Genomic DNA, 26853 nt, shown 5'->3' with positions numbered 1-26853 from the left:
AACTCTCTTGAGATATTTTGAAAATGAGCCAGAACCCGGGTCAGCCACCAGTCCACTCCCTGCATCTGGGTCAGAGCTTTATCTGCCCTTAAACACCTGAGGATTGAGGCAAAATAATCTTCAGTAAAGTCAAACTCGTGTCATCAGACAGACAAGGTGCTTAACTTCAGTTTCAAGAACTGTAGAACTGGATTACTTGTGGCCTCAACTCATCACTGTGGTAGATAACAGATGTTCTAGTCTTATGGTCATTGCATTCTGATGAGCCTCAGGTTAAGAGTTCAAATCCTACCCCACCTGGAAGGTAGTGCCTTCCAGATGATTCTGAGGGGTTCTAGGTCTCCCTTTCCTCATTCATAAAATGAGGGTAGTAATTATACCTGCACTTCATAGAAATCTCTTAAAATAAAAGGAATACATGTGCGGCATGACATCAATGGCAGTTGTAATTTATTAATTGTGCCTGGCACTGGGTAAGCCCGATGTGAATGGTTAACCTCATCTTTCACTAGTTTATTGGTCACAGTCAGAGTTCCAATCACCAACAGCAAAGGTGCTGCCAATAAAATGTATCGCCCTAAACTCAGCCCCTCCTTCTGCTGCCTGTCTCCTGGATGTTTTGGCAGCTTTCTCTGACCCCCTCATTACCGAGTCTGGACAGTTGCTGGGCTTAGGGTGCCACACTTGGTCTCTATCTGGAAGGTCAGCGCTCTGCCCACGGTTACTTTCAGTGCTGATTTTAAATGTTAATCTTCCCTCTCTCTCCTGGTGAGACTGCTTCTGCATCTGTGTAGACTCTCGGGATCTATCAGGTATGTCTGTAGTTGCGTTGTGAAGCCAATGAGCAGACTTTATTATTTTTCACTGCTGAGGATCTAACCCTCATCTTCACAGGGAAGAACTCTACCACTAAGCTACACACCTAGCCCAGACGTTTTGTTAGGTCTAGGCTTGCAATGAAAATTTTATTACTATTGGATGGATAAACCAATAATATATATATATAACACAGATGTTATATATTATACATTTATATATAAATATACTATAGTTTTATATATATTGCTATAGTAATGATAAAATTGTAAAAGTAAAAAGAAACATATACCTGATATTAAAAGAAATCACCAACACTTACCTGTGTGGATTAAGAATTCAGTGATGGCTCAGTAATTAACAGTGCTAATTCATCTTTCAGAGGCCCCGAGTTTGGCCTCAGGACCTGCACTGGAAAACTGTACAACTTTCTGTAACTACAGCTTGGGGGAATCTGACACCATCTTCTGGACTCCATGGGTACCTGCATCCACATTGGCAGACAGACACATACACAGACACACACACACACATGTGCATGCACACACAAGCACAGACACACACACACACATATACACATGCACACACATGCACATGCACGCCCACACACAGAAACACACAGACATACACATGCCCACATGCGCGCGCACACACACACACACACACACACACACACACACACACACACACAGATGCACACATACATAAAAGATCTTCTACCTCGCGTTCATTATCCCACGGTGCTAAGGGTTAGTTGGGTCTTTGTATGTCTGTGCTGTGCTAAAATCATCATAGGAGAGAAGCAGTAGCCCAAGCAGTGTGTGAAACCTCTCAAACATCTGTGTCTATCAGTTTAACTTAAGATTCCAAATATCTTTCAGCAATTTAAATCAAGTTCTATAGGAAAACAGAAAAACGTTTTTAAATGACAATTGATAGGAAAAAACCCACACACTCCATTACACAACACTTCTGTTTATACGACCTCTTTCTCTATCCTTGTCTTAATTGATGGCATTTCTTGGTATGGCTGTGGCAGTTATATTATTTACAAGTCAAAACATTTTGAAATCCCCGAAGGCAGCAGTTGGTATGATGGATGTTCAGTGTTGTGGAAGGCATTAGCTAATGTATAGTTTATATCATTATGGTTCATAGGGAAGAAACGCAGGCATTTCTTAGAATCACAGCCTAAAATTGGTGTGAATGATATGGAAAATATTGTTGAAACTACTCCATAGCATGTGAGCTGTGTACTTATGAGTCGTGGAGAAGGTAGAAATTTAGAAGGAGAGAATTCCAACAGGGTATTGGTGAGCTTTGTGAAGAGGGGTATACAGAAATAGTTGTTTATGGTTTTTCTTCTCTCCTACTCTGCAGCTTTTTAAGGTTCAGAAGAACGTTTTATGTTCATGCTTCACATCACAAGTGAGAAGGTGACATGAGTTAATCTGATTGAAACTCTCTATCGTTTGTATAGAGATTAAAACAACATAATTCATGCCACAAATATACACAATCGTTAGTCAAAATCAAAAGTTAAAATAGAAAGGGCCAAAGCTATTCTATTTTGATAAAAGAACTCGAAGGAAAAGGATAAGTGAAAAAGAGGGAGGAAGAGGAACAGGAGGAAGGGGAGGAGGAAGAGAAGAACAGAAGAGGGAAGGAGAGGAGGAATGGGGGAGAGGAAGAAGAAGAGGAGGAATGGGGGAGAGGAAGAAGAGGAGGAACAGGAGGAGGAGAGGAGGAAGAAGAGGAAGAGAAAGAGAGGAAAAGGTTACTGTTACCAATAGCATTTTTGTGACCCCCAAATCTGAAGCTTTGATTCATTGTGACTGTTACAGCCCATGGTCTAGAGTGCTAGCTAGAATATTCTGGGCAATAGCTAAGCTTAGTTTGGGGAACTTGGGTGTGGGGTGGGAGTGGTTTGCTTTGCTTGGTTTCAGTTTGTTTTCTTGAAGTGGTGTCTGGTTCTGTGCTACCAAGAATTGCTTACCCTCCTGGGCTCAACAAAATTATCCTTCTGCCTCAGCCTATTATCTGGGACAATAGGCACAGGCTACAAATCTGGCTCATGTGTTACCATCTTTGCCACACGGTGACAAACAGGATGTTAAGTCTCATAAACAAAGCGCGGCACTTCCCCTCCTTGTCTCCTTTCGTCCATCTTGATCCCCACCCACATTCAGCTCCCTCCTCTATCCTATGACCTAAGTCAGGCATGTTCGACCTTTTGACATTGTGGTGTGACATCATCTACAAAGTTCATGGACCACGCAACCAAGATCCTTTGAAAAGCCTCGTATTTTAAAGTAAGCGCATGATTCTGTGTGGGACCGCATTCAAATTGAAGCTGCTGATTTCTTTGGCGCTGGCACCTTGCTCCCCTTCTGAAGCATTTTCCAAGCTTCACGTTTATTATATCATCTGATGTTTTACCGCCAAACTTAGTTGTACCTCTACTATCCACTCATCGCTGCTTTATCATTATTACTGTTAATATTTTATGAGTTGTTTGATACGTTTGATAACTTATTTGATAGTGTATTTCATGAAAATATATTCCATGAAAAGTATTGAAACTGAAACTATGGCCGCCATGGGGGTGGGAGGGATCCAACAAGTTGAAATTGTTCTCTGTCAAGGTAAAAAGCCACACCAGAGGCCAACTTTGTGTCAGTGGAAACTGGGGCTCTAAAATACCACTACCTGTCATCAACTCTTATAGACCGTCACAGAGACAGAGCTGCCAGCCTGTCGCCATTGACAAGGAGCTAGGCTGTTTATAGTGAGCATGCTAATCCTCAGAAGATGAGCAAAGCGTCAACAGAGATTTATAGACTGAGTCCACATAAGGAGACACTGCCATCAATTTTAGAACCTAACTGGCTGTGCAAAATGACAAGATCAGAAGCAATGGAAACCATCCTTGGAGCTGAGGTGTGTCTCGGTCGGCAGAGCCCTGCAGAACATGTGCAAGGCTCTGGGTTTAATCACCATATCATGCAGGCATGGTGGCACAGACCTGACATCTACCACTTGGGAGATAAAGGTGAAAGGGTGAGAAATTCAGTCATCCCTGGCAACAAAGAGAAAGGGAAGCCAGCCTGGGCTATGCAAAACCCTGTCACAGAACAATCAAAGAGGAAAGTGAGGAGAGGAGGCCAACCTCAGCTTACCAAACTCACTCTTAAAGAAACACAGGAGAGTATCACTTAAAATTATTTTTAACTGCAAATGGATACATTGTTAAGAACTGTTTACCCAGTGAGTCTCCTTCTCTCCCACCTGCCTTCACTCCGCACAGATAGCTACATATTTTAAGTTTGAAAAACAGCTTTCTATATGTTTTCAGTGCATAAGTAATCACAGACACACACATACAGGATCACATTAAGCTTACAAATATATATTCAACTATATATTGAAATATATATAGTCAACTATATTCAGTTTTGCTGTTTACACTTAAGCTTTGAAAGATTTATTTTATGTATCTATGCCTCTGTGTGTTGGTCTGTGAGCATGTTAAGACTGTATGTGTGTACACAGAAGTCAGAAAAGGGCATCAGCTGGTCTATCCTCTGCTTTACTTCTCTACCTATGCCTTTGAGGCAGAGTCTCTCCCTAAACCTGTGGCTTGAATTTTCTAGGCAGTCCCTGTCCATCCATCCCCCTGTCTCCACCTACCCCTACTTTGAAGTTACAAGTGTTTGTGAGATATCCAGCTTCTTGCATTGCTGGGATCCGAACTCCCATCTGCAGCAACTGCTCTTAATCGCTGAGCCATACTGTCAGCCGTATTACTCTTTCTATATATTTAAGTATCTACCTTACTTGTTTAATTAGTGTATTCTTAGAAATTCTTTTAGTCAATATGCTTGAGATGAATACTTAGCTGACCTAGTCTTTGTCACTATTACAAAATATGAAGGACATCAAATTCTGTTCATCTCATTCATTTATTTGTCAGATATATTCAGGTAAAGTAGGTCGATGGTTCTGGGCTTGAGAGTTTCCCATGGTCCTTGAGCTGCCATTCAGAGCTGAGTCTGTGCCAGTGCAGCACATGGACCAAAATAATGATGATGATGATGATGATGATGATGATGATGATGATGGTGGTGGTGGTGGTGGTGGTGGTGGTGGTGGTGGTGGTGGTGGTGGTGGTGATGATGGAGCTTTGATAACAAAGATGTCTTCAGCACTCTTGCACCAAGAATACTTTGGTTATGATTTCTGCTAGAGACACCAACCTCTATGTTCCTAAAACTTTGGAATCTCCTCCGAGTGAGACTGACAGAAAGACAGTGTATCCACATGAATCAGCAGCAGGGCCAGCAGCTGGGCTTTCACCCTAGACAAAGACCCAGCATCTTGGATCTTCACTAGTTTGCGAATTTACTGAAAACCATGGCCTCCACTTGATACCTTCACAGCCTTTTATAGCATGAACGGTGGGGACCCTTTTCCTTGGACAATGTCACTTCAACTGTTGTAATCATTATTTCTGTGTCCCGTTCAGGGCTGGGCGTGGACTTTACGGAATAGACAGCATGCCTGATCTCCGCAGGAAAAAGACACTGCCTATTGTGCGGGATGTGGTGAGTTACTCCTGCTTAATTCGGCTGCATACCTTGATGTCGTCCTTGTTAAAATGTAAATCCTTTCTCATTGACTACTGAGCCCATAAATATTTCATAGAGTAAAATATCCAGGGCCAGAGACTGCCCAGCAATAGCATATTCCTTATTTCTTTATGATGTGTCTGATGGAAAAAAGGGCTCTAGCCTTTCAACTGCTTTGACATCAGTGGAAATTACAGGTTTTAGTTCAACTGACTTCATAATTGAGCTAAAAGCAATAGCACAGAAGCCCAAGTAAGCGGTCTGTGCTGAGCTTTGATGTTTAGTACTGTGGGGAATTACAAGATTAAATTACGAAGTTTTTAAAGCTTGCTTTGGGTTTGTTCACTCCAACCCAGAAGACTCCAGACTTTATAATGGAAACATACAATGCTAATAACCAATCTTCTAACATGTGACAATTGACTCTAGCTAAATTCCTAAGCTCCTCCATCAAAGAAGGTTGCAGTCTCCGAGTCTAATGACATATAACATTTGTGTTAGTCCTGAACAGGACTCTGAAGAACCTAGCCTCTTGTAAGGAAACATTTTGAGACTGCTCAGAAATGCCAAGAACTGACAGTGTTCTATCAATTATTAAAAAGAAAAATGCCTAGATCTGTACAGGTTAAATACATACTGCTCTTGAGGAAATCTGAAGTTGGTTCACAGTATCCAAGTTCGGTGACTCTAACTGTAACACTAGCCACAGGGGCATCTTCTGCCCTCTAGTGGCCTCTATGGGCACGTGTACACCATGGCATACACACAGATGCACACACATGAACATAATTGAAAAAAAAATCTTAAAAAGAAAAGTCCTTTAGAATGATATATGCTATTGCTGTCAGATCTCAGAGGGGAAAGCATTCCATGTTGGTGCATTTAGCTTAGATTCTTGCTAGCTAGACTTCTTGCAAGCCCCGTGTGGTGTCACATAGCTGTGGAAGCAGGACTTACAAGTGAGAGACAAGTTTCTAGGCTAGAATACATGAAGATTTTCTGTGGGCATGTAATAGTCTTAACAGTTTAATATCAAAAGTTACTTTACACAAAAAAATTAATTTTCCTTTTAGCATCAGTGTGCATAGGTTTTTAATACCAGCAATATTTGATTTTGCTAAGAAAATTTTCTAAAGGCAATCACTTTAATTTTAAAATGAAAGTTATGGGGCTGGAGAGATGGCCCAGTGGTTGAGAGGACATACAACTCTTCCAGAGGACCAAAGTTTGGTTCACAGAACCCATACCAGCTATCTCACAACCATCTCTAACTCAGCTACAGGACACCCTCTTCTATACTCTGTGGACATACACCACACACACACATACACCACACACACACACACACACACACATACCACACACACACACACCACACACACACACACCACACACACACACACCACACACACACACACACACCACACCACACACACCACACACACACACACACACACCACACCACACACACCACACACACCACACACACACACACACACACACACACACACACAAACTAAATCTCCAAAAATTGACTAAGACGATGTCCTGTCAGACTTTACAGTGGGAAGCATGGATCTTGGTGTGGTTAGCTCAGATTCTTGCCACAATAGTGTGAGCACTTTAAAGAAATTTACACTAAGGGATCGTTGTTTCGCTTTTCCCGTTTTTCATATGTTTAAATATTTAAACTTTGTTTCCTTTTGCTCCTGGAATCTTCAGGCCATGGTAAGTGCTTTTCCATTTCTTTCATCATTCTCTGCTCTTCTCAAACATGCACTGATTTTTATTCGTGAGCTAAAAAGAGGACAAGATTGTGGAATAGAGCTACTTGGAAATAAGTTCCCATATGTATCTGCAATCCCAGCACTTAGAAGGTAGCAAGGGGTAGTTAGGGGCCAACTTAGTATACATAGTGAGTTCTAGGCTAGCCTGGGCTACACAGGGAAACACACAAACACACATGGGGTGGGGGTTGTACTCTTAAATTCTCCAAGAATCCAACATGAAGTTCAGCTCTGTGTGTCTAAAATGCATATATACAACAATTCTAAAAAACAAAAGAAATGTAAGATAAATATAAAGCTAGGAACAAGTACTTTATGCTGGTGAGTTTTAACTGTCAATCTGATACAGCCTAAAAATCACTTGGGAAGAGAGTCTTAAGGAAGAATTATGGAGATTAAATCAGCTTGTGGACATATAGGTGGGGAATTTCCCTGATTGACAGCTGATAGATGAAGACCCAACCCTTTGTGGGTGGCACCATTCCTTAGGTAGGGGGAATCTGGACAGTATAAGAAAGGAGGAAGCTAGCAAACCAGGCTCCTATTTTCTTTGCTCTCAACTATGGATACAATGTGACTAGCTGTTTGAGTTCCCACTTTGACTTCCTTGGACTGTAACCTGAAATTATAATACACATAAACTTTTCCCTCCCACCCACCCCACAAGGTGGTCTATCCCAGCAACAGGTGTGAATGAGCATTGCTCTTAGGGAGGGAGAATACAATTATCCTGGGCAAGACTTCCAGAAGTAACCATCACAGTTTAGCACAGTGGATAGAGATGGGCACGGGGTAACATTGATTTTGGTCTATTTCTGAACAGAGGGGCTGTAGGGATGCACTACTCTCGTCCGACTTCCCCTTGCTCTTGGTAGGGAGACGTACCCATATATCATTTGGGATTTCTAGTTTCTGAATTTCTCTGCAGCAGTGCTGTTTCTGCGAGCATGGTGTTCGGGTAGGAAGCAGGTAGTGACGGCTGTTTTGTAAGCAAGGTTATTTAAGACGATGTCCACCTGGGCTCCCATGCCACTGGCTTGCAAAGGTGTGCAGAAGTATGTATCCCCACGAGATATGTAGAATCTTCTAGGAAACACCCCAGGAATCATGCAGTGTCTGGTGCACTTCAGATCAGCCCTCGGGTCAGGCTGGGTAACATCAGTGTGCATGCTTCTTAACAGACTGTGACTGTGTCCTGCGGAATAACAAAGTTCTAGAAGCCTCTTGCTATCCCAGAAACTTTTAAATAGTCATATCTCTAGGATGGACTTCAATCTCAACAAGGGCCAAATGTCATGTTGGGCTTGGGGTCTCCAGCTTTGACATTCAGTGAGTTCCGGTCAAGCTGATCTGATGCCAAAGCCCTTTTCACCAAAATAGCAACAGCTAGCATTTCTACACCCTTGCTTTCTGAGGTGCACACAAACCATTTACTCCATATGTTAACCCAGCATTATCCTGTCTGTTTCAGACCCTGGCTGCCCGGAAATCTGGTCTATCCCTTGCTATGGTTATCAGGACATCCCTGAACAATGAGGAGCTGGTAAGTGCCTTGCCAATCACTAACGTATTGACCAGACCCTCGGGATCATGAGCCTTCGATATGAGATCTCGTTTGGCACCCTTAGCCTAATGTCCCAGCAGTGCCTGGGAACACAAGGAACACCTGGTTGGCCCCAGCTAAGCTTCCTAAGAGCACTGGCTTCACTACAGATGATGCTCACACAGTTTTTTCTTTCTATGGCTTCTATTCTATCCTGATAGCACTTAACTGTTTAGCTTCCCCCACCCCCAGAAAACTCCTAAAGGTATTTTACACTGAAATTCTCCCTTCTGGTGGAGTTGCTAGTTTCCTTCCCTAACATTTCACTGTGACCTTAGGTATGGTATGGTACGGTATGGAGTGGGATGCTGTGGGATGCTGTGGGATGCTGTGGGATGCTGTGGGATGCTGTGGGATGCTGTGGGATGCTGTGGGATGCTGTGGGATGCTGTGGGATGCTGTGGGATGCTGTGGGATGCTGTGGGATGCTATGGCCAGGCTATTAGATACCACATAATGAATATTATTATTTCTGTGTATTATGCACATGCATATATATTCATATATATGAAGTGAAATACTAGCAAAACAGAAGATTATGGGAATACATTATGTTCCTATCATTTGGCTAACGCAGGGCTTAATGGATAACATCAATGAGCTACTGTTCTGTTCCTTATTAGACTGGATATGAGGACTTGGCATAAATTTCTTCACCCAGCCTCTGATGTTCTGGAGGGCAGTTGTGTGTGCTGGTCATTGTTCTCATTAAATTCTCTCCCTCATGGATGTTGCTTGAAACAATGTTAGGCACAAGGTAGATGTTTTACAAGGTCTTATTGAACGCAAGAACCATTCTGCTTAGAAGACACACACAAGGAGGATACTAAGATCTAGGTCAGCGATTCTTAAACCTGGCTCATTAGAAGCCCAGAGGGAGCTTTAAAACCTGCTGATAGCTGGTCACTCCCAGCAGTTCTCTCATAATTGGCTTCAGGTACAGCCTGGGGAGAGAGGACAAGTTAACAATGTGTGTGCCTTGGTCATCCTGCTGCAGGGACTCAGTCCTGCTCACTCAGCAGCCTGAAGAGAGAAGATAAGTTAATGTGTGTGCCCTGGCCATCCTGCTGCAGGGACTCAGTCCTGCTCACTCAGACAGGGATTTGATTTGCATAAAATGTCTCAGGGTTCTTCCTGAACCTAATTACTTCTGAGGGAAAGATGTGTTCCTTGTCTTGGGGTCTCAGGACCCAAGGTAACCTTCCTGGAACTAATGTTTCCAACTTCTCTCTCTCTCTCTCTTTCTCTCTCTCTCTCTCTCTCTCTCTCTCTCTCTCTCTCTCTCTCTCTGTCTGTCATGCTCATAGGACAAACTTGCTATAAACACTTCTTATCTCCTTTTAATTGTCATTGTACCTGACATCTACTAACAACGTACTTCATATTTTTGCTCTGCTTTCTGTCTTCTTGTATCTTTAAGCCCTTTCTTAGACCTTTCTATCAGAATACAGCCCCCTCACATACATATACATACACTCACACATATTCATGCATGCACATATACACACACACACATATATAGACACATACATATACATGCAGACACATACATACATAAACAGACATATACACACATGTACATACAGAGAGAAACATATACACACATACATATACACATAGTCATACTTATACACTCTCACACACACATATACATATATATGCACACATATATACATATTCACACATATACATGCATACACGCATGTATACACAGACACACACTCACACACACACACGCAGACACTTCATTGCACAGGTGCTCATTCAGAGTTGTAAAGAGATGGAGAAACCCTTGCTATTCCTTACACACATTCATCGGATACATCTTGATGCACTTTTTGTTGTGGCACAGGATTAAAAGTACTATGACTATATCCTCGGGTCTTTTTCTTACCTATCAGGTTTATGATATTCTGTATTATTTGGAGTATAATTTAAATACAACATGAAATCCTCAACTCCTGGCATAAGAGAAAAATTAATGAAATCCCAAACAATTTGAGCATTTTTCTTCTTAAAAATGTTTTTACTGGTTATTTTATCTATGTACATTTCAAATGTTATCCCTCTTTCTGGTTTCCCCTCTGAAACCACCTATCATATCCCTCCCCCCTACCTCCATGAGGGTGTCCCACACCTACTCACCCACTCCCTCCCGCCTCCCCACCCTGGCATTCACCTACACTAGGGCATCCAGCCTTCATGGACCAAGGGCTTCCCCTCTTACTGGTGCCAGACAATGCCATCCTCTGCCACATATGCAGCTGGAGCCGTGGGTTCCTCCGTGTGTTCTCTTTGGTTGGCGGTTTAGTCCCTGGGAGCTCTGGGGAGTCTGGTTGGGTGATACTGTTCTTCCTATGGGTTGCAAACCCTTTCAGCTCTTTAGGTCCTTCCCCTAACTCCTCCACTGGGGTTCCCATAATCAGTCCAATGGTTAGCTGCAAGCATCCTCATCTGTATTATTAAGGCTCTGGCAGAGCCTCTCAGGAGACATCCATATCAGGCTCCTGTCAGCAAGCACTTCTTGGCACCAGCAATAGTGACTGGGTTTGGTGGCTGCATATGGAATGGATCCCCAGGTGGGGCAGTCTTGGATGGCTTTCCTTTAGTCTCTGCTCTACTCTTTGTCCCTACAGCAAATGGGGCATAGGGAACTGGGGGTAGCCAACAGAAAGTCCCAGATGCCAGGAAATCAAGAGGCTCCCAGGACCCAACAGGGATGACATTAGCTGAAATACCCAACAAAGGGGAGAAGGAACCTGTAGAGACCAACCATATCCTGAGGTTAGACCATTTTCTTTTGAGGAAATAAAGTTGAAGGACTTGACTAAGAACTTCTGTATTTTGACTTTCTTATATTTTAAAAGATGGTATCCTTTTCATATTGTAACTCAGTGGAAGTGTTTACCATTCCTTAGCCCTAGATTCAATCCCTGGTAAACTCAAAACAAAACAAAACAAAAAAATCATAACCAAAAATCCTGTTTCCAAATCCCTCGGCTACTATAACATACCATTTTATTTGAGATATGTTTATTTCAGCCAACTGTAGAAGTCAGTGGGATGCCTCACGTTTCCTGAGACCCAAGACAAGAGACACATCTTCCCTTCAGTAAATTACCTATCAATCTAATTTGTCAGCAACCTAAAAATACCACCTTTCTTGTTTAAAGGAGCCCTGAGCAGAGGACTTCTCAGGGGGTGTTAGATAGATGAATGGCTGCACTAGCTCCCTCTCAAATCCACCAAGCTCGTTTCCCCGGGGCTCCTGTCTTGAAAGGAAATGAAATATGACTTGTGTAGAGCAGGCATATTAAATGTCACTCCTGACAAGCTGTCAGGTTCGGTCATTACATGGGCAAATGACATAAATGCTGAAGTGAACAATTTCCATGCTGCATCTCCGAAGTCCTTCTGGGGACTCCCAATCCGGAGGCACAGGGCACGAAGGGGAGTGATCCGGCTGCCCGGGAAACAGCAGGTAGTCGCATTTCAGTATTAAAGAGACAGACAGTCAAAAGCATCGTCATCTCTTCCAAAAAGGAAGGGCTCTAATGTCTGTAGTAACACAGGAGACAGTCTGCTTCATATGAAGGAAGGCCTCCCTGTCTCCTGGCAAATAAGACTTGGATTTCTTTCTAGAAATGTTGATGTGGAAATTTGCAATCATGATACAGTTTAAAATTATGTCTTATTCACAAGTACTTCTACTGGTCTGGCATCTGTTCTTTTAAAGGGTTTTTTTTTTTTTCTTCTTAAGTATGTGTTTGCTGGGAACTGAACTCAGGTCCTCAGCAAAAGCAGCCAGCTCTGTGACATATCTCTCCTGCAGTGCTAGGAATTGTCCCCAGGCCTCATACATACTAGGCCCATACTTTCCCACTGGCTGTCAATCCCAGCTTCCTTTTTCTACACTTTAGAATTCAATTCTGTTCTTTCTCAACACAGTTTTTAGACTAAGCTTCTTAGGGACACAATTCCACAGTTTACTCACTTGAAGACCTAGAGCAAGTCACAAACACTCTCATAGTTTTTAATATATTTACTAACATAGACATATTGTTTTTCTCTTGTATATATTATACATCTATATGCATACAATATAACATATATAATATATGTGTTTATAGGTACCTTTTATGTATTTATTTACATCCCCAAATCAAAATAGTCTTTCATTTGTCATGTCCTTGAACACTTGTGACACCCATATTAAACCAGCTTCCAAAAAAAACCATCTCAGAAGTTTCTCTTTTCTTGAGATCTAGGACTGTTTGCATGAGTGAGGTGCTGGGCCAAGCGTGCCTTTAAGTCACCGGAACTTGATGCTCAAATGAGTGTGGCCATATGACTCCGCATTCATTGCTGTAGCAATTGCAACCATGTTCTTCAAACACTAACTCTTGACTCGGCTTTGAATTAATACCCATGTCAATTGTGGAAGGTGGTCTTCTCTCTACTGGTATCGTTGTCATGGCCAGTGCTAGGAATTGTCCCCAGGCCTCATGCACAATAGGTCTGTACTTTGCCACTGGCTGTCAATCTCAACCTCCGATTTCTACACTTTAGAATTCAGTTCTGTTTACTTGCTTGTCTAATTAAAACTTGTAAAGATGTGTGTCTTTATAGTCCTGACATTATCTACTTGTATTTTCTCAATTTTGTAAAATCAGCCCTGTAAGAAATTCATGTTTACCAACTCTGGGTCTTTGATTTCTCTTTTCTTTCCTTCATTTTCAATCATATCTTTCTCTTATTTGTTCCCTCTCTTCCTTGCCCTTTTAAGAATTATTTTATTATTTTTTATTTTATAGAAGGTCTCTTTTCTATAGGCTGGGCTGGCATTACAATCAGCAGCAACCCTCCTGCCACAGCCTCCCAGGTGATGAAATCGAAAGGGCGAGCTCCCACACCCAGAGCCATCAAATGTCTTCCTTGGTTGGCTGATTTGATTTGTTCTTTATTTGCACTGTGCTTATTTTGAAACTGATTTCCTAGTTCATAGATTTGAACCTTTTTATATTTTAATTGCTTTTATTAATCAAATACAAGGGGGATGTTTATGAATTACAGAAAATAAATATCAAGAACTATACATCCACGTATGTATCAGTTTGACAATGGTGAACTCACGGCACATGTGTCATGCTGTGTCCTACTGTCCTTTGGCCTTCTCTTCACTCCCTGTAACCTTTTCTACCCTCTTCTGGGGTAACCCCCAAGTTTCTTTGGGATGTTATAATTATCATCTCTAGTGTAATAATATAAGTAAAATAGTATAACTTACTTAGGTTTGTCTTTTTAACTCCAATAAAATCTTATCTAAATAAATATTAAGATCATGGATCAGCTTTCCATGATGGCTATGCTAATAAGTTAATCCACTCTGAAATTGCGCCCATTTTTTTTTACACTTGTAAACCTGTAGCATTGTTGTAGCAGTGAACCTCTTGTTCAAAGGACATTTCAAAGGACACATTGTGTACAGTGTTCACTCTGTGGATCTCACTGATGCCTGTGTCTATAAATAGTAAACCTGTGCCAGGGACACTCCTGCATTTCTCTCCTGAAAGGTATGGGCCCAGTGAGTGTTGAGTGTAGGATCACTGTTTTAAACAAGAATCATATGTTTCTTCAAGCTATCATGAGAGTCTTTTGGAGTATGTAAAGTTGTTGATTTATATAATCTAGAGAGGGAACCCCATCGAATGCTGTGAAAATGGACCTTCACTGGTTAGCAGTGTAGCAGGAAACCAGGAAGAGCAGGACACAGAGTCGTCTGAGCTTTGCTCCTGATGTGTCAATTAGCATTGGCAGATGGCGTACTGGTGATGTCTTACAACACACTCACTGCTTCTGGCAAGAAGCCATTACTTTATTTTTCAGTTATTTTATATTTTAATGATGCTTACAATAAAGAAGACTATTTATTTCTGTCCGGTGTCCTAATGTTTCAAAAAGTAAAGTATTAAAGTAACACGTCGGTTTCTCTCTTAGCACTGCGATGTTTAAACCAAACACTTGTTTAGGATCTGCAGCCTTTTCCCTCTCCTTGGCTTCAGGGGATTTTCAGGACACGAGACAATCCATACTCTCCTTTAAAGAGAATAAGGACTGTCTGCACACACCGAAAATGGCCTTCCTTGTTAAATCTGTTAAGCAACATAAAAATAGCATTGCTGTTTTCCTACTTTTACATAGATAAAACACTACAAGGGCATTCATCGAACCACACCTAACTCAGGGAAAAAAAAACTTAATTATATAATTTTTATTTTTGTTTTTAGTTTCTTTCGGTTTGGTATATGATGTTATAGCATATGTGATTTATTATAATTTGAAAAATACATGACTTTTAGAATGTACTGTTTGTTGTGAAAGGTTTAAAAGGTTTAAAATAGATTAGTGTCTTAGCCAGGGTTTCTCTTGCAGCAATGAAACACCATGACCAAGAAGCAAGTTGGGGAGAAAAGGGTTTGTTCAGCTTAAACTTCCATAGTGCTGTTCATCACCAAAGGAGGTGAGGACAGGAACTCACACAGGTCAGGGACCTGGAGGTAGGAGCTGATGCAGAGGCCATGGAGGAATGCTGCTTATTGGATTGCTTCCCCTGAGTTGCTCAGCCAACCTTCTTATAGAACCCAGGACTACCAGTCCAAGGGTGACATCACTCACAATGATTGGCCCTCCCACTCTGATCACTAATTGAGAAAATACCTTACAGCTGGATCTCATGGAGGCATTTCCTCAACTGAGGCTCTTTTCTCTGTAGTAACTCTTGCTTGGGTCAAATTGACACACAAAACAAGTCAGAAAAATGAGCAACATGCCATTAGCCAAAGGAACCCATTTAAAGTGCCACAGGCTTTTTTTTTTAAATAACTCTGGATAATCATTCAGTGGATTTTATCCACCAATGGCTATTATTGTCACCTACCTTGATGGTAGCAGGCACCACGGAGAATACCCCAGTTAACTTTCATCTACAGCAAGACCTTTCTTACGAATTAGTTGGTAAAAAAAAAAATCTTTTCTAAGTAATGAGTGTTGAAAATCATTCCCTGCAGAATAAATTACATAAAACATTGAAGGTGAAGTGTTAGCAAGGTTCCCCAGTTGGGGAAGAAGGGTCTGGGTGGATATGAAACAGCGTGGAGAAAAGTTCAGACAGTTATGGTTAACATTCAAAATGCTTTCCACATACTTAATAATTTTACTATGAGCCTACTCAAGCTAAGGTTAGTCATATAAATTAGTGTTTTGATTTAATAAGACAGGGCCTAGCTTAGGCTCTGAGCACTGCTGTGAGTGGTAAGATATTCATCCTTGCTCTGCACGTGTGGTATAGTGGGACACGATCATGAAGAGGTGATTAGAACTATGGGGAACAATAGAAAAACCTGTACAAGAATGGAGCCTATTGCAGTCTGTAAGACTATTGGGGGCTTCTTTAGTTAAAACAACCAAACTGGGCTTTAAAACAGAAGGCTAAATGAGCAGAATGTCAGGTTAGAAATCATTACTTACATCAAAATCAAAGGCTTTTCCCAAATAGCAATTTCGGTGGAAACTGATAAAATGATCTATTTCATGCTGTTGTTTCCCAAATCCACTGATTGCTTTGCTTTGTTCCCACTGTTAAACTCACAGAAAATGCATGTCTTCCGGAAGACCTTGCAGGCATTGATCTACCCCATTTCTTCTACCACTCCTCACAACTTCGAGGTCTGGACAGCTACCACACCCACCTACTGCTATGAGTGTGAAGGGCTGCTGTGGGGCATTGCAAGGCAAGGCATGAAGTGTCTGGAGTGTGGGGTGAAATGTCACGAGAAGTGTCAGGACCTGCTCAACGCCGACTGTCTGCAGCGTGAGTACCCAGGCTGTATGTGTCTTCTCACTAGAAGCCCTCTGTGTCAACATATTCTGTGGGCTTTCTCCTACCACATATATGCGAATGAACCACTCGATAGCCTACCAGTCATAGACTTGATGGTATAGCTTCTGTTCTTGTTCACTTTTCTCTTGCTGTAATAAAACACTCGAACCAAACATGGAGAAGGAAGGATGGAGACTGAAGCAGGAGCTGAAATGGAAAACAAGGAGGAGTGTTACTTATTGGCTCACTCTCTGGGTTATGCTTAGCTGTCTTTCCTAGAAAGCCTAGGGAACTGTGCCTCCCAAAGTGGGCTGGGCACTCCTATATCAGTTAACAGTTAACACAGTCCCTCATACATATTCCGTAGGCCAATATGATTGAGGCAATTCTTCAGTGGAAATTTTCTTTTCCCTGGTGACTTTAGATTGTGTCAAACAGACAATGAAAACTAACCAGAGCATCCCCATAGGATTGAATTAGGAACTAGAGAGAGTAGTCCTCAGGCTGAAAGAATGACCTCAAAATGACCTCCAGTCTGTTCTGCTAGTAGTTACGTGTGATTGTGACCAACTGGAGCCAGGACAAACAACTGACATTAAAGCTATGGGATGCTTTCGTAATTCTAGCTTTGCTGCCTGACAGAGGTATCCATCTGCATGGATAGTGGAACCGGGCCTCTTGTCTTCAAATGTTAAAGGCAAGTGGAACTAGGTATATAGTCCTTGTGGTATTTTCTTAATTTCATACGAATCTGTTTTCTCTGAGGTGAATGATTATGGCTAGTTACCTCAGAGATTAACTGAGAAGGCTACCTGAAATAGCCCACATTGACTCTAGGTATACCATAGGCAATAGGAATGAATATGGCTAGTAAAATTTACCTCAGAGATTTATTTATTTATCAAGAAGGCTACATGAAATAGTCTATGTTGACTCTAGGTATATTGTTGACCTATGTGGATAGACTCTTTATCATTTGAGACTTCTGAATGGACACACTCAATCTGATTTTTATTAACAATTTATCTTGAATGTTGTTGTTTAAAATTATTTATCTGATAGCAGATCCAGAAATGTCTACCCTCTATACTCTTGGCTATTTATAAGTTCACTCTACACCCCTGAACTTTATTCAGAAATTCTCTTTGAAAAATGTTATCAAAGAAATCTATTTTGTGTGAGTTCTAGTTTGCAACACAATGCCTTTTCACAGCAACATATTGTCTGCCCCTCTGTTTGCAGTCAGGATAAGGTTCATGGATTGCCTGGAACTGAGTGAGACCAAGGAAAGTGTGAGAATGGAGATTTACTGACAGCTGGCTAGCTGCAGTCAGTAATGGACATAGAGCTTCCCTATGTTCTCTGTGCATAAACATTCCCCTAACACAGCTGGATCAGACTAAAGCTATGTTAAGGTTAAACAATACTATGTCTTAACAAAACATTTAGTTCCCACCCACCTACCCCCTTCTGGCAGAACCTTGAGGCAGAACCTCGTGTAACCCAGGCTAGCCTTAACTCACTATGTAGCTAAGGATAAACTTAAACTCCTGATTCTTTTGCCTCTACGTCTTATACGCTGGGTTATGGGTGTGTGTTGCCATACACAACTCCTTCTTTGAAAAAAAGTATGATTAGGAATGATCTCTTAAAAGAGGGAGTGACTCAATGTTATTCATTCAACTTAATCACAATTAAAATGTAATCTAGAGTGTTGAGAGACAGTGTAGCAGTTAAGAACATGAATGTTTTTCCAGAGGATCTGAGTTTGGTTCCCAGCATCCATATTGGGTGGCTCACAACTATCCGTAACTCTAGCTCCAAGCGGCCCACTGTCTCTTCTGACTTCTATGGGCTGTAATACTCATGAACACACACACACACACACACACACACACACACACACACACACACACGCACACATACACACACACACAAATAAAATCTTTACATTTTAATACTTATGCTTAAAATTCATTATAAACAGGCATTTTAATAAATAGAAAGAATAGAACAGTCACAGTTATAAAAAGTACTGCCATTTAAAAGTAAACATCATGAATCTCTTAGAGAAAAAAATAAAATGCTTTGGACCATGCCTAAGAAATGGGTTTATTCCTTTTATAGTCTTTCAGAGTAAACATTCCCTCATCCATTAAGCTCTAAAAATATTTCCATGTTCTATTTCTATGTCTTAAAACAGTGTTTCTTATTTGATACTGAGTAAATGATATAATTAAAATTTTCACTAAGATTTTTTTATTAAGATGAACTTACATTAATTAAGCCAATACCCTTCATAAACACACCATAAGGCCAACCTAATTTAGATAAAACATCATTGAGACTCTCTTCCCAGGGCATTCTAGGTTATGTCAAGCTCATAATTAAAGCTATGTGTCGTGTACATACTTTTTTGTGGTAGTTAATGTAAGAGAGGCCAACCTATGACGGGAGGCACCATTCCCTAGGCAGAGAGCCATGAACTGGATAGGGACATTTAATTGAACATTTTCAAGTAAGGAAGTAACCATGCATGTGTATTCATTTCTCTCTGCTCTTGACTGATTGTGATATGACTTCCCTTCTGTGATGTAAGGGGTTGTAACTGAATCATGGGCTAATGTAAACGCATTCACTTTTATTTAAAAAAATAAGATGAATTTACAGGTAAGTTAGAGACATTAGAAGAAGCAAAAATGCAATATAATAATCAGGATAGATGTAGACATTTAATCATTGGACATTTTCTTTAATAACCCCAACTTGTTTTTTCTATAAAAATTAACATTTCCATATGGATCAGAATGGAGTTCTATAAATATATGTATTTAGCAACACAGACTTTCCTAAGAACTAGCAAGAAACTTTGAAAATCTCTTTCCAAAACCAGTGACATTTCCTTAAGAAATGTCTATTGTTTTAACCAAGAAGTTGGTGTTAGTTTATGTTTGTGTCTGCCTCCCAAGTGCTGAGATTGCATGTGTGAGCCATCATGCCTAGTTCAAATTATTTTCATTGGTCATCTTCACGATTGAGAAAAGATTCAAATACAGAAACAACAAAAATGGGCACATAATGTTGGATCCTAAACTAATGAGGCTCTAGAGCCACACAAAACATGTACTAAATATGTATTAGTTCTTGAGAAGTTCAAATATCACATAAGGTCAGAGTCTGTCACCACGTGTTCAGCAAGCAAGCGTTGTAAGGTGTGTCCTCTGTCTCCTCCGCTGAGGCTATGCCACACTTCTGTGTCCTAATACAAGCCCTTTTAAACTCACAGCACTAATAAGATCTGGCTATTTCCATTGTTTGCAGATTAGTTATTGATTCCTCTCTCTCTCTGTGGTCCCATTACCAATGTTTGCAACTAGGACATTTTGAGACACTTAAATAGGTTGAATCTATTGAGTATCCCCATGGGTAGAAGACTTATTATTGGAAGAAAGTAAACAATATTTACTTCTCTATAACTTAAACCTCATGTAAGCTCTAGAGATGATTAATAAATAAATGTGGTATAAACAATGGGTAAAGGCATTAAAACTACAATGAAAAGTCACCAGGCAGGAGAGGACCACTAGAGGGATAGCTTGGTGACTATAAGCAATGACTGTTCCAGTACAGGACCCAGGTTTGGGTTCCAGGACCCTGATGGTGGCCTATAATCATCCACGACTCCAGTGCGAAGGGATCTGATGCCCTATGACCTCTGTGGGCACAAGGCACACATATGGCATACATACAGGCCAAACACACATCAAATAAATAAATGAAAATTTACGTATCCTGTGCTGACTCAATGATCATCTTTCTGTATAACCATACACAGTTGGAGACACTAGGTTAGTAGATTGAAGAGCCCAGTGGACTATTGAGTTCAGAGTATTTAGTGTCCTATCAAGAACTGAATGCTTATTTCAGGCAACATTTTAACTAGAAGCCAGATCTCAGAACCCACACGCTAGTATTCTTTCCTAAATTTCAAATAAATGTATAAAATTGATCCAAACTAACTAACTAGAGCCCCTGAACTGATCCTTGGAGTGTTTGTTGTTGTTGTTTTTGTTGTTTGTGTCATTGTTGTTGTTGTTGGTGGTGGTGGTGTTAGTGGTGGTGTTAGTGGTAGTGGTGGTGGGTTTTTTGGTTTTTTGTTTGTTTGTTTTGTTTTGCTTTGCTTTGCTTTGCTTTGCTTTGTTTGCTTTTTCACTAGATGACTGTCTTCTTAGACGTTTGTGCTATGCTGGCCTGGGCTTTCCAGAGTTCCCCTCATGCATCTCCAAGGCTTGTCATGCACACCCAGCCCAGCAGTTCACCTTTCATACCACCAGCTACAGTCATACTGGGTTTTTAACCACACAAAGAGAGCCAATGACTTAAGGATGAAATCAGCTTGAGTAACAGTGGAATCAACTGTTGACTTACCTGGGGGCGATAAGCCCATTAAAAGACTAAGCAGATAGAGGAGATCTTTTATATGCCCACATACTGTCACAGAAGAAGCAACCCTGTAGTATACACTGTGCATATTGGTAAACAGTTTACAGCATTGAACTCCATTTAGAAGGTCTGACCTCCAACTCTGTTGCTACCCTAATTTGGTGTGAATTAAGTGATATTAGCCAGTTTTATAGCTGCATATACTGTACGCTGATCTTATTTGCCCCCATTACTGTCTTTTGTTCCTCCCCCTCCATCTGAATCACTTCTTCCCAAAAGATCCCCTTCTATTTTATCTTTGTGTGTGTGTGTGTGTGTGTGTGTGTGTGTGTGTGTGTGTGTGTGAGAGAGAGAGAGAGAGAGAGAGAGAGAGAGAGAGAGAGAGAGAGAGACCAATTGTCTTAATTACAGCTGTTTGGGTGAGCATGGAAGTGGAGTTATTTATTGGACCAAAGGCAACTGACCAGTGTCTACATCACTGGAAAAAATGATAACTAACACATTTTCCACATACAACCCTTAACTACATAGCACTTCATATAAGGGAATCGTCTATGAACTTCTTTCCCACCCAGACAGGAATATTCACAAGCCCACCCAGAGCAGGGCTTGTACAAATAACCACAACTGCTGAGAGTTCACAGATGCAACATCTGTGTGTTCTAAGGAGAGATAAACAGAATTCCTCCACATCCTCCAGCTCTTGAACTATTTTTCTTCCCTTTTTACTGGATGTACTAGGATCCTTGAAGAAAGTGATATAGATATCCCACTTAAAACCTCCCTGGCCTCATTCTTCACATAAAAGAGAGTTAATAATACCTGTCTCCACATCCAGCTAATATCCAGAAGGAGCATATTTGTGGCTTTAAAAGCTCTCTGTCTCTCTATCTGTCCCTGTCTCTCTGTTTGTCTTCCTCTGTCTCTGTCTTTCTTTCTTCCTCCCCAAGCCTGTACACATGAACATGTGTACATGAACACCTCGACAAATTATTGAAGCTTCTTTGATTGACCCTTGCATGGATAGATATAAAACTTCAAGCCTTTTAGTAATAGGTGTTCAAAACAAATTGATAATCTTTAAGCTAATTTAACTTAAAGTGAAAAACACTAATAAAGTGTTCACATTTATGAACACTTTATAAAAATTATTTAGTATTAATAACTTTTACTACCTCTACAAAACAAATAGCTCACCCAACTCTCTTAAAGCAAGAAGGAAAAAGCCAAAAAGAAGTTATGCCCATGCACTGTCATGATGCTATTTTTAGTGAGTAAAATGTCGAGATTAAGACACATAAATATATCCATGGAGAATTATGTTATTGAATTTGCCCTAGGACCTAGGAGAAAATTCAGGAAAAGAGATCAGGTGGCAAAGTTGAGAAAAACTTTAAATGGAAAGTCTATTCCCCTAAAGAAAAAAAATCAATAAATCCCACAAACTTTCATTTTCTGGGTTACAGTGTTTTCACATTAGTCTAACCTCTACCCCAAATCTAGCCAAGCATCATAAAGATGATGTGGGCAATGGGCCCAGCCTGCTACACTTCCAGTTTAGCCTTCAGTGCTATTTCAGCAATGGTGGCTACATTTGTGGTAGACAGAGGTGAAACAAAAGGAGAATTACTTCTCTACAATTCTACCTAGCACCTGCATGCCTGTGCTTTGCTGTACATGGGGCCTCAGTACTCAGGTATGCTCTTCAGTCCTACTATGGTGAGGGAGGTGGCAGCTGTCAGTTTCTCAGGAGCAAGGAACATGAGCCTACTATAGACCCTGTCTGGAGCACAGTATCTGCAAGGCCTTTGTAGAGCCCATTATTCTAAACCACATGACTTTGTGAGAACATAGAGATCATCCCTAAGACTTCCCAGAGTTAAATTTTCTTGGTTTAGTCAGTGATGTCTATACCTCAGGATCAACTGTCCTGTGTGTATGGGCTAAAAGACAAAACGGATCTGAGAGCTATGCCACCTCTCATATGTAGATCCTAGCCTCTGATGCATATATGCAAACAGACGGAAGTGAGAGTGAAGCCCAAAAATCTGGACAGGAAGCCAAGGAAGGGAAATAATATGTGATAAGGAAGAATGGGCTGGGAGTAAAGAAAATGTGGGACAGAGATGAGAAAATGAGTCTGTAAGACAGAGGCTACAAGCAGAGATTAGGGTCAGAAGGACGGCAGAGATGGGCTTGGGGAAGAATGATATAAACACCCTTAGATTAAAAATGTCAAGTGTTGATATGATGGTTCAGTGATTAAGAGCACTCACTACTCTTGCAAAGGATCTGAGTTTGGTTCTTAATATCCACAACTACCTGTCACTCCAGCTCCAGGAGATCTTACACCCTATCCTGGCCTCTGTGAGCATCTGCATTCACACACACACAGACACACACACACACAGACACACACACACACACACACCTTAATTAAAATGTCATAATGATCGCTAACCCATTGTGAATTGTTTGTAAGATAGTTAGACAGATAGATAGATAGATAGATAGATAGATAGATAGATAGATAGATAATGATAGGTAGGTAGATTGATAATGGTAGGTAGGTAGGTAGATAGATAATGGTAGGTAGGTAGATAGATGGTAGATAGATAGATAGATAGATAGATAGATAGATAGATAGATAGATAGATAGATGGGTGGATGGATGGATGGATGGATGGATGGATAGATAGATAGATAGATAGATAGATAGATAGATAGATAGATAGAAACAGAAACTCACCTTGAAGGACAGTAGGATTTCATGGAGTGAACTCTACCTCCTAAAGAAGCAGCGGCCACTCACATCAGGGTAGATGTCGGATGCTTATCCTAGTGATGTTCTTTAGTCTGTACTCAGACAGAACAATGAAGAAGCCTGTCCACCCTGTCGCAGGGGGATAAGGTTGGAGATGGTGCCCTGCAACATGTTTGCATCCTACAAGGAAGTAGCATGGTGGATCGGAAAGCCTTAGGCAGTGTCCAGCAGCAGTTTGAACTGCTTGTGTCAAATTTCCTGAGTATGAACTTAAGCAGAAAGAAACCTGTGATCGAAGTTTCTCGTGTGTTTATTGTGGTTTTGTTTTGTTGTTGTTTTGATTTTTTTTTCATTTCTGAATAGGATGTGAAGAATCTAAATGTGATATGAAAACACACACACTCACCTTTCTTTCTTTCTTTCTTTCTTTAATCTCTCCCTTAATTTTGCCTTGACAAATTTGAAGAACTGAGCACATTTAAAAATTATTGATTTGTCTTCTTAAGCCATTAAGATATTTCTTTATGCTAAGTGGGAAATCTCAGGAATTTCCTATGAGATGCAAGAACTCGTCCTGATTTTTTTTTAAATTTTATTTTAGTGAAAGCATTTTCCAAACTCATGCTAGGAGACTGCATTTGCTGGTCGGGATGCTTAACTGCAATGGGGATGGTACAGGCAGAGTCAGAGTAGCAGGAGTTAGGGTTTGGCTTGGTCTGGGGGCAGATCCACTGACAGTCAAATCACTTCTGTAGAAGGTGGTAGTTCCTCATGAGAGGGTCCCCTGCCCACATGCCCCCATTTTCATCCCAGAGCTACCTACAGGGGTGGGAGAGCTGCTCCATCACACGGCAGCTCCCCCAGTTATCTACGCCTTTGTTTGCAAGAACTGTGGGCTATGCAGCTTTGAGTCTCCAAGGAGGGGGTGGCCACTGGGGGAGTTGCAGGTCTATCCCATGAAGAGACTGAAAGCCTGTGAAAGGAGAAGGGTTGGGGTTATCTCGGAAACAAAGTAACTAATGGGAAGGGTGGGAAGATGTCAACTCTGTGCCCACCTACATGATTCCCCAGAAAGAAAACAGGCATCCAAGGACCACCCACATGATGTCACAGGGAGAGACACGTTTCTATGCTACAAACTGCTAGACAGCAAGAGCCGTACTCAGAAGCCTCAGCCCTGATAGCCTGTGTGCTTTCCCCGAATGCTAGCCCACCACCGCCACCTGTGTCTGTTAACCTCAAGTGCATGTACTGGTTTCTGGATGTCTAAAAACAAACTAAGAAACTAAATTTTCCAGATTCTTTGGACTTTAATGTCTTTAGTCTTAGAGAACTGTATTGACACCAACTGGCTAATAGCTATGGAGACAGTAGCCTTTGGCAGGTACTGAGCGTGACTCTGTTCATGGATGCTTCGCAGTAATTGTAGAGCTCAAAGTCCTGAAATTCCTGGCTAGGGTGAAATACTTTGATAGATATCTCTGATCTTTGCTCGTTTGACTTTCTAAAATCCCACATTTAATCATCATTAGATGACAATAACTATCATTATTTATTACCCTTCCTATCTACTCCAGCTTCATCCTCACCTGACCTCATTAAAGGAGAGATCACTGTTGTTCCCGTTTACCTGTGGATGAGGCAGCTAAGGCTTAGGATGAAGAAGTAGCTATGGGGGTTGAAGTGAAGATCAATTGATAGGGCTTGCTTAGCAGTAATGACAGCCCCAGGGCACAGTACCTTATACTTTATAAAACCATACATAGCATGTCATGGTCACTAGCACTCAGAGTATAGAGACAGGAAGATCAGAAGTCCAAGAACATAATCAGCTACACTGCAAATTCAACCCTGGGAAATGCGACCCTGTTGTCTAAAAAGAAAGGGAAAGGAGAAAGGAAGAAGAGAAGGGACGAAGAAAGGGAGGGAGAGAAGTGAGGAGAAAAAAGGGAAGGAGGAAGGGAAAGAGGGAAAAAGTGGGTAGGGAGGAAAAGGGAGAGTAAAGAAGAGAGGAGAAGAGGAGAGGAGAGGAGAGGAGAGGAGAGGAGAGGAGAGGAGAGGAGAGGAGAGGAGAGGAGAGGAGAGGAGAGGAAAGTTAAAATGCAAAAGGATGGTGTTCTGGTTCATTTGTAACTTTATAGGAAATCACCATAAACTATGTAGATACTGAATATCAAAACATCTCTCCCTGCATCAGCCCGCAGATACCCCCCACATTTGTCCCACTGCCAGCTATTGATCTTCTGTGCTCCACAGGGATTAAGCAGAGAGGGCTCCCTTGGCCCTGGATTGTAAGAACAACACCTGACACTGTCATGTTGATGATTAAGTTTCAATGCTGACATTTAGGGGAAGGACAAACATTCAGATCACATCAGCTAGTTCCTGGAAGGTGAGGATTTAACTCATATGGTCTTCTTTACCCCAAACATGCTAACTACATGCCTAGCACTGTATTGTCATGTTATCTTCTTAACCCATCCCTTCCATGTGTAGCTGGCTACTTGCCTTTGCATTGCCCTAACTGTGAGATGCATAAGCTGTCAGCTCAATCTAGTTCAGGTTCAGCAGGCTCAGCTTTCTCGTGAGAGGCACACAACCTTTGTTTCCAATGAATTCCAGATCTGAAGCAAGGAACACTTGGTTTCTCTTCATAACTATATTCTTAGCACTTTAATTATTGTCCTTCCTCCAGGATTATGACCCAGGGCACACACAGTCTGCAAAAAGCAGATGATTCATTAAATTGATTATGACTGTGTTTTTACCTTTAATTCCTTCAAGAACTAGCTTGGCATCTGTATCTCTTAAGCATTTGCTATTTTCTAAATACTGTGCTAGACATTAGGCTATGCATTTAATAAAGCATAGTCTGACCAGCTAGAGAGACAGACATATACACTGGTAAGTGGATCACTATACTAAACACAGGG

General features: G+C 41.2%; 1 protein-coding gene across 2 annotated transcripts in view; it reads left to right on the top strand.

Moving 5' to 3' along the window:
• Positions 1-26853, top strand: part of Unc13c (unc-13 homolog C) — a 449047-nt gene that overhangs the window by 186828 nt on the left and 235366 nt on the right. The window contains 4 exon segments of one of the 2 annotated variants that reach the window (NM_173146.2): positions 5342-5420; positions 7167-7172; positions 8703-8774; positions 16485-16704. In NM_173146.2, coding sequence (NP_775169.4) covers positions 5342-5420; positions 7167-7172; positions 8703-8774; positions 16485-16704 — 377 coding nt within the window. 2 annotated transcript variants of the gene reach the window in all.

The sequence above is a fragment of the Rattus norvegicus genome, chromosome 8, assembly GCF_021556685.1.
Source record: "Rattus norvegicus strain SHRSP/BbbUtx chromosome 8, alternate assembly SHRSP_T2T, whole genome shotgun sequence".
Taxonomy (NCBI): domain Eukaryota; kingdom Metazoa; phylum Chordata; class Mammalia; order Rodentia; family Muridae; genus Rattus; species Rattus norvegicus.
The sequence above is the reverse complement of the archived record's forward strand: the minus strand, read 5'-3'. Positions and strand labels throughout refer to the sequence as shown.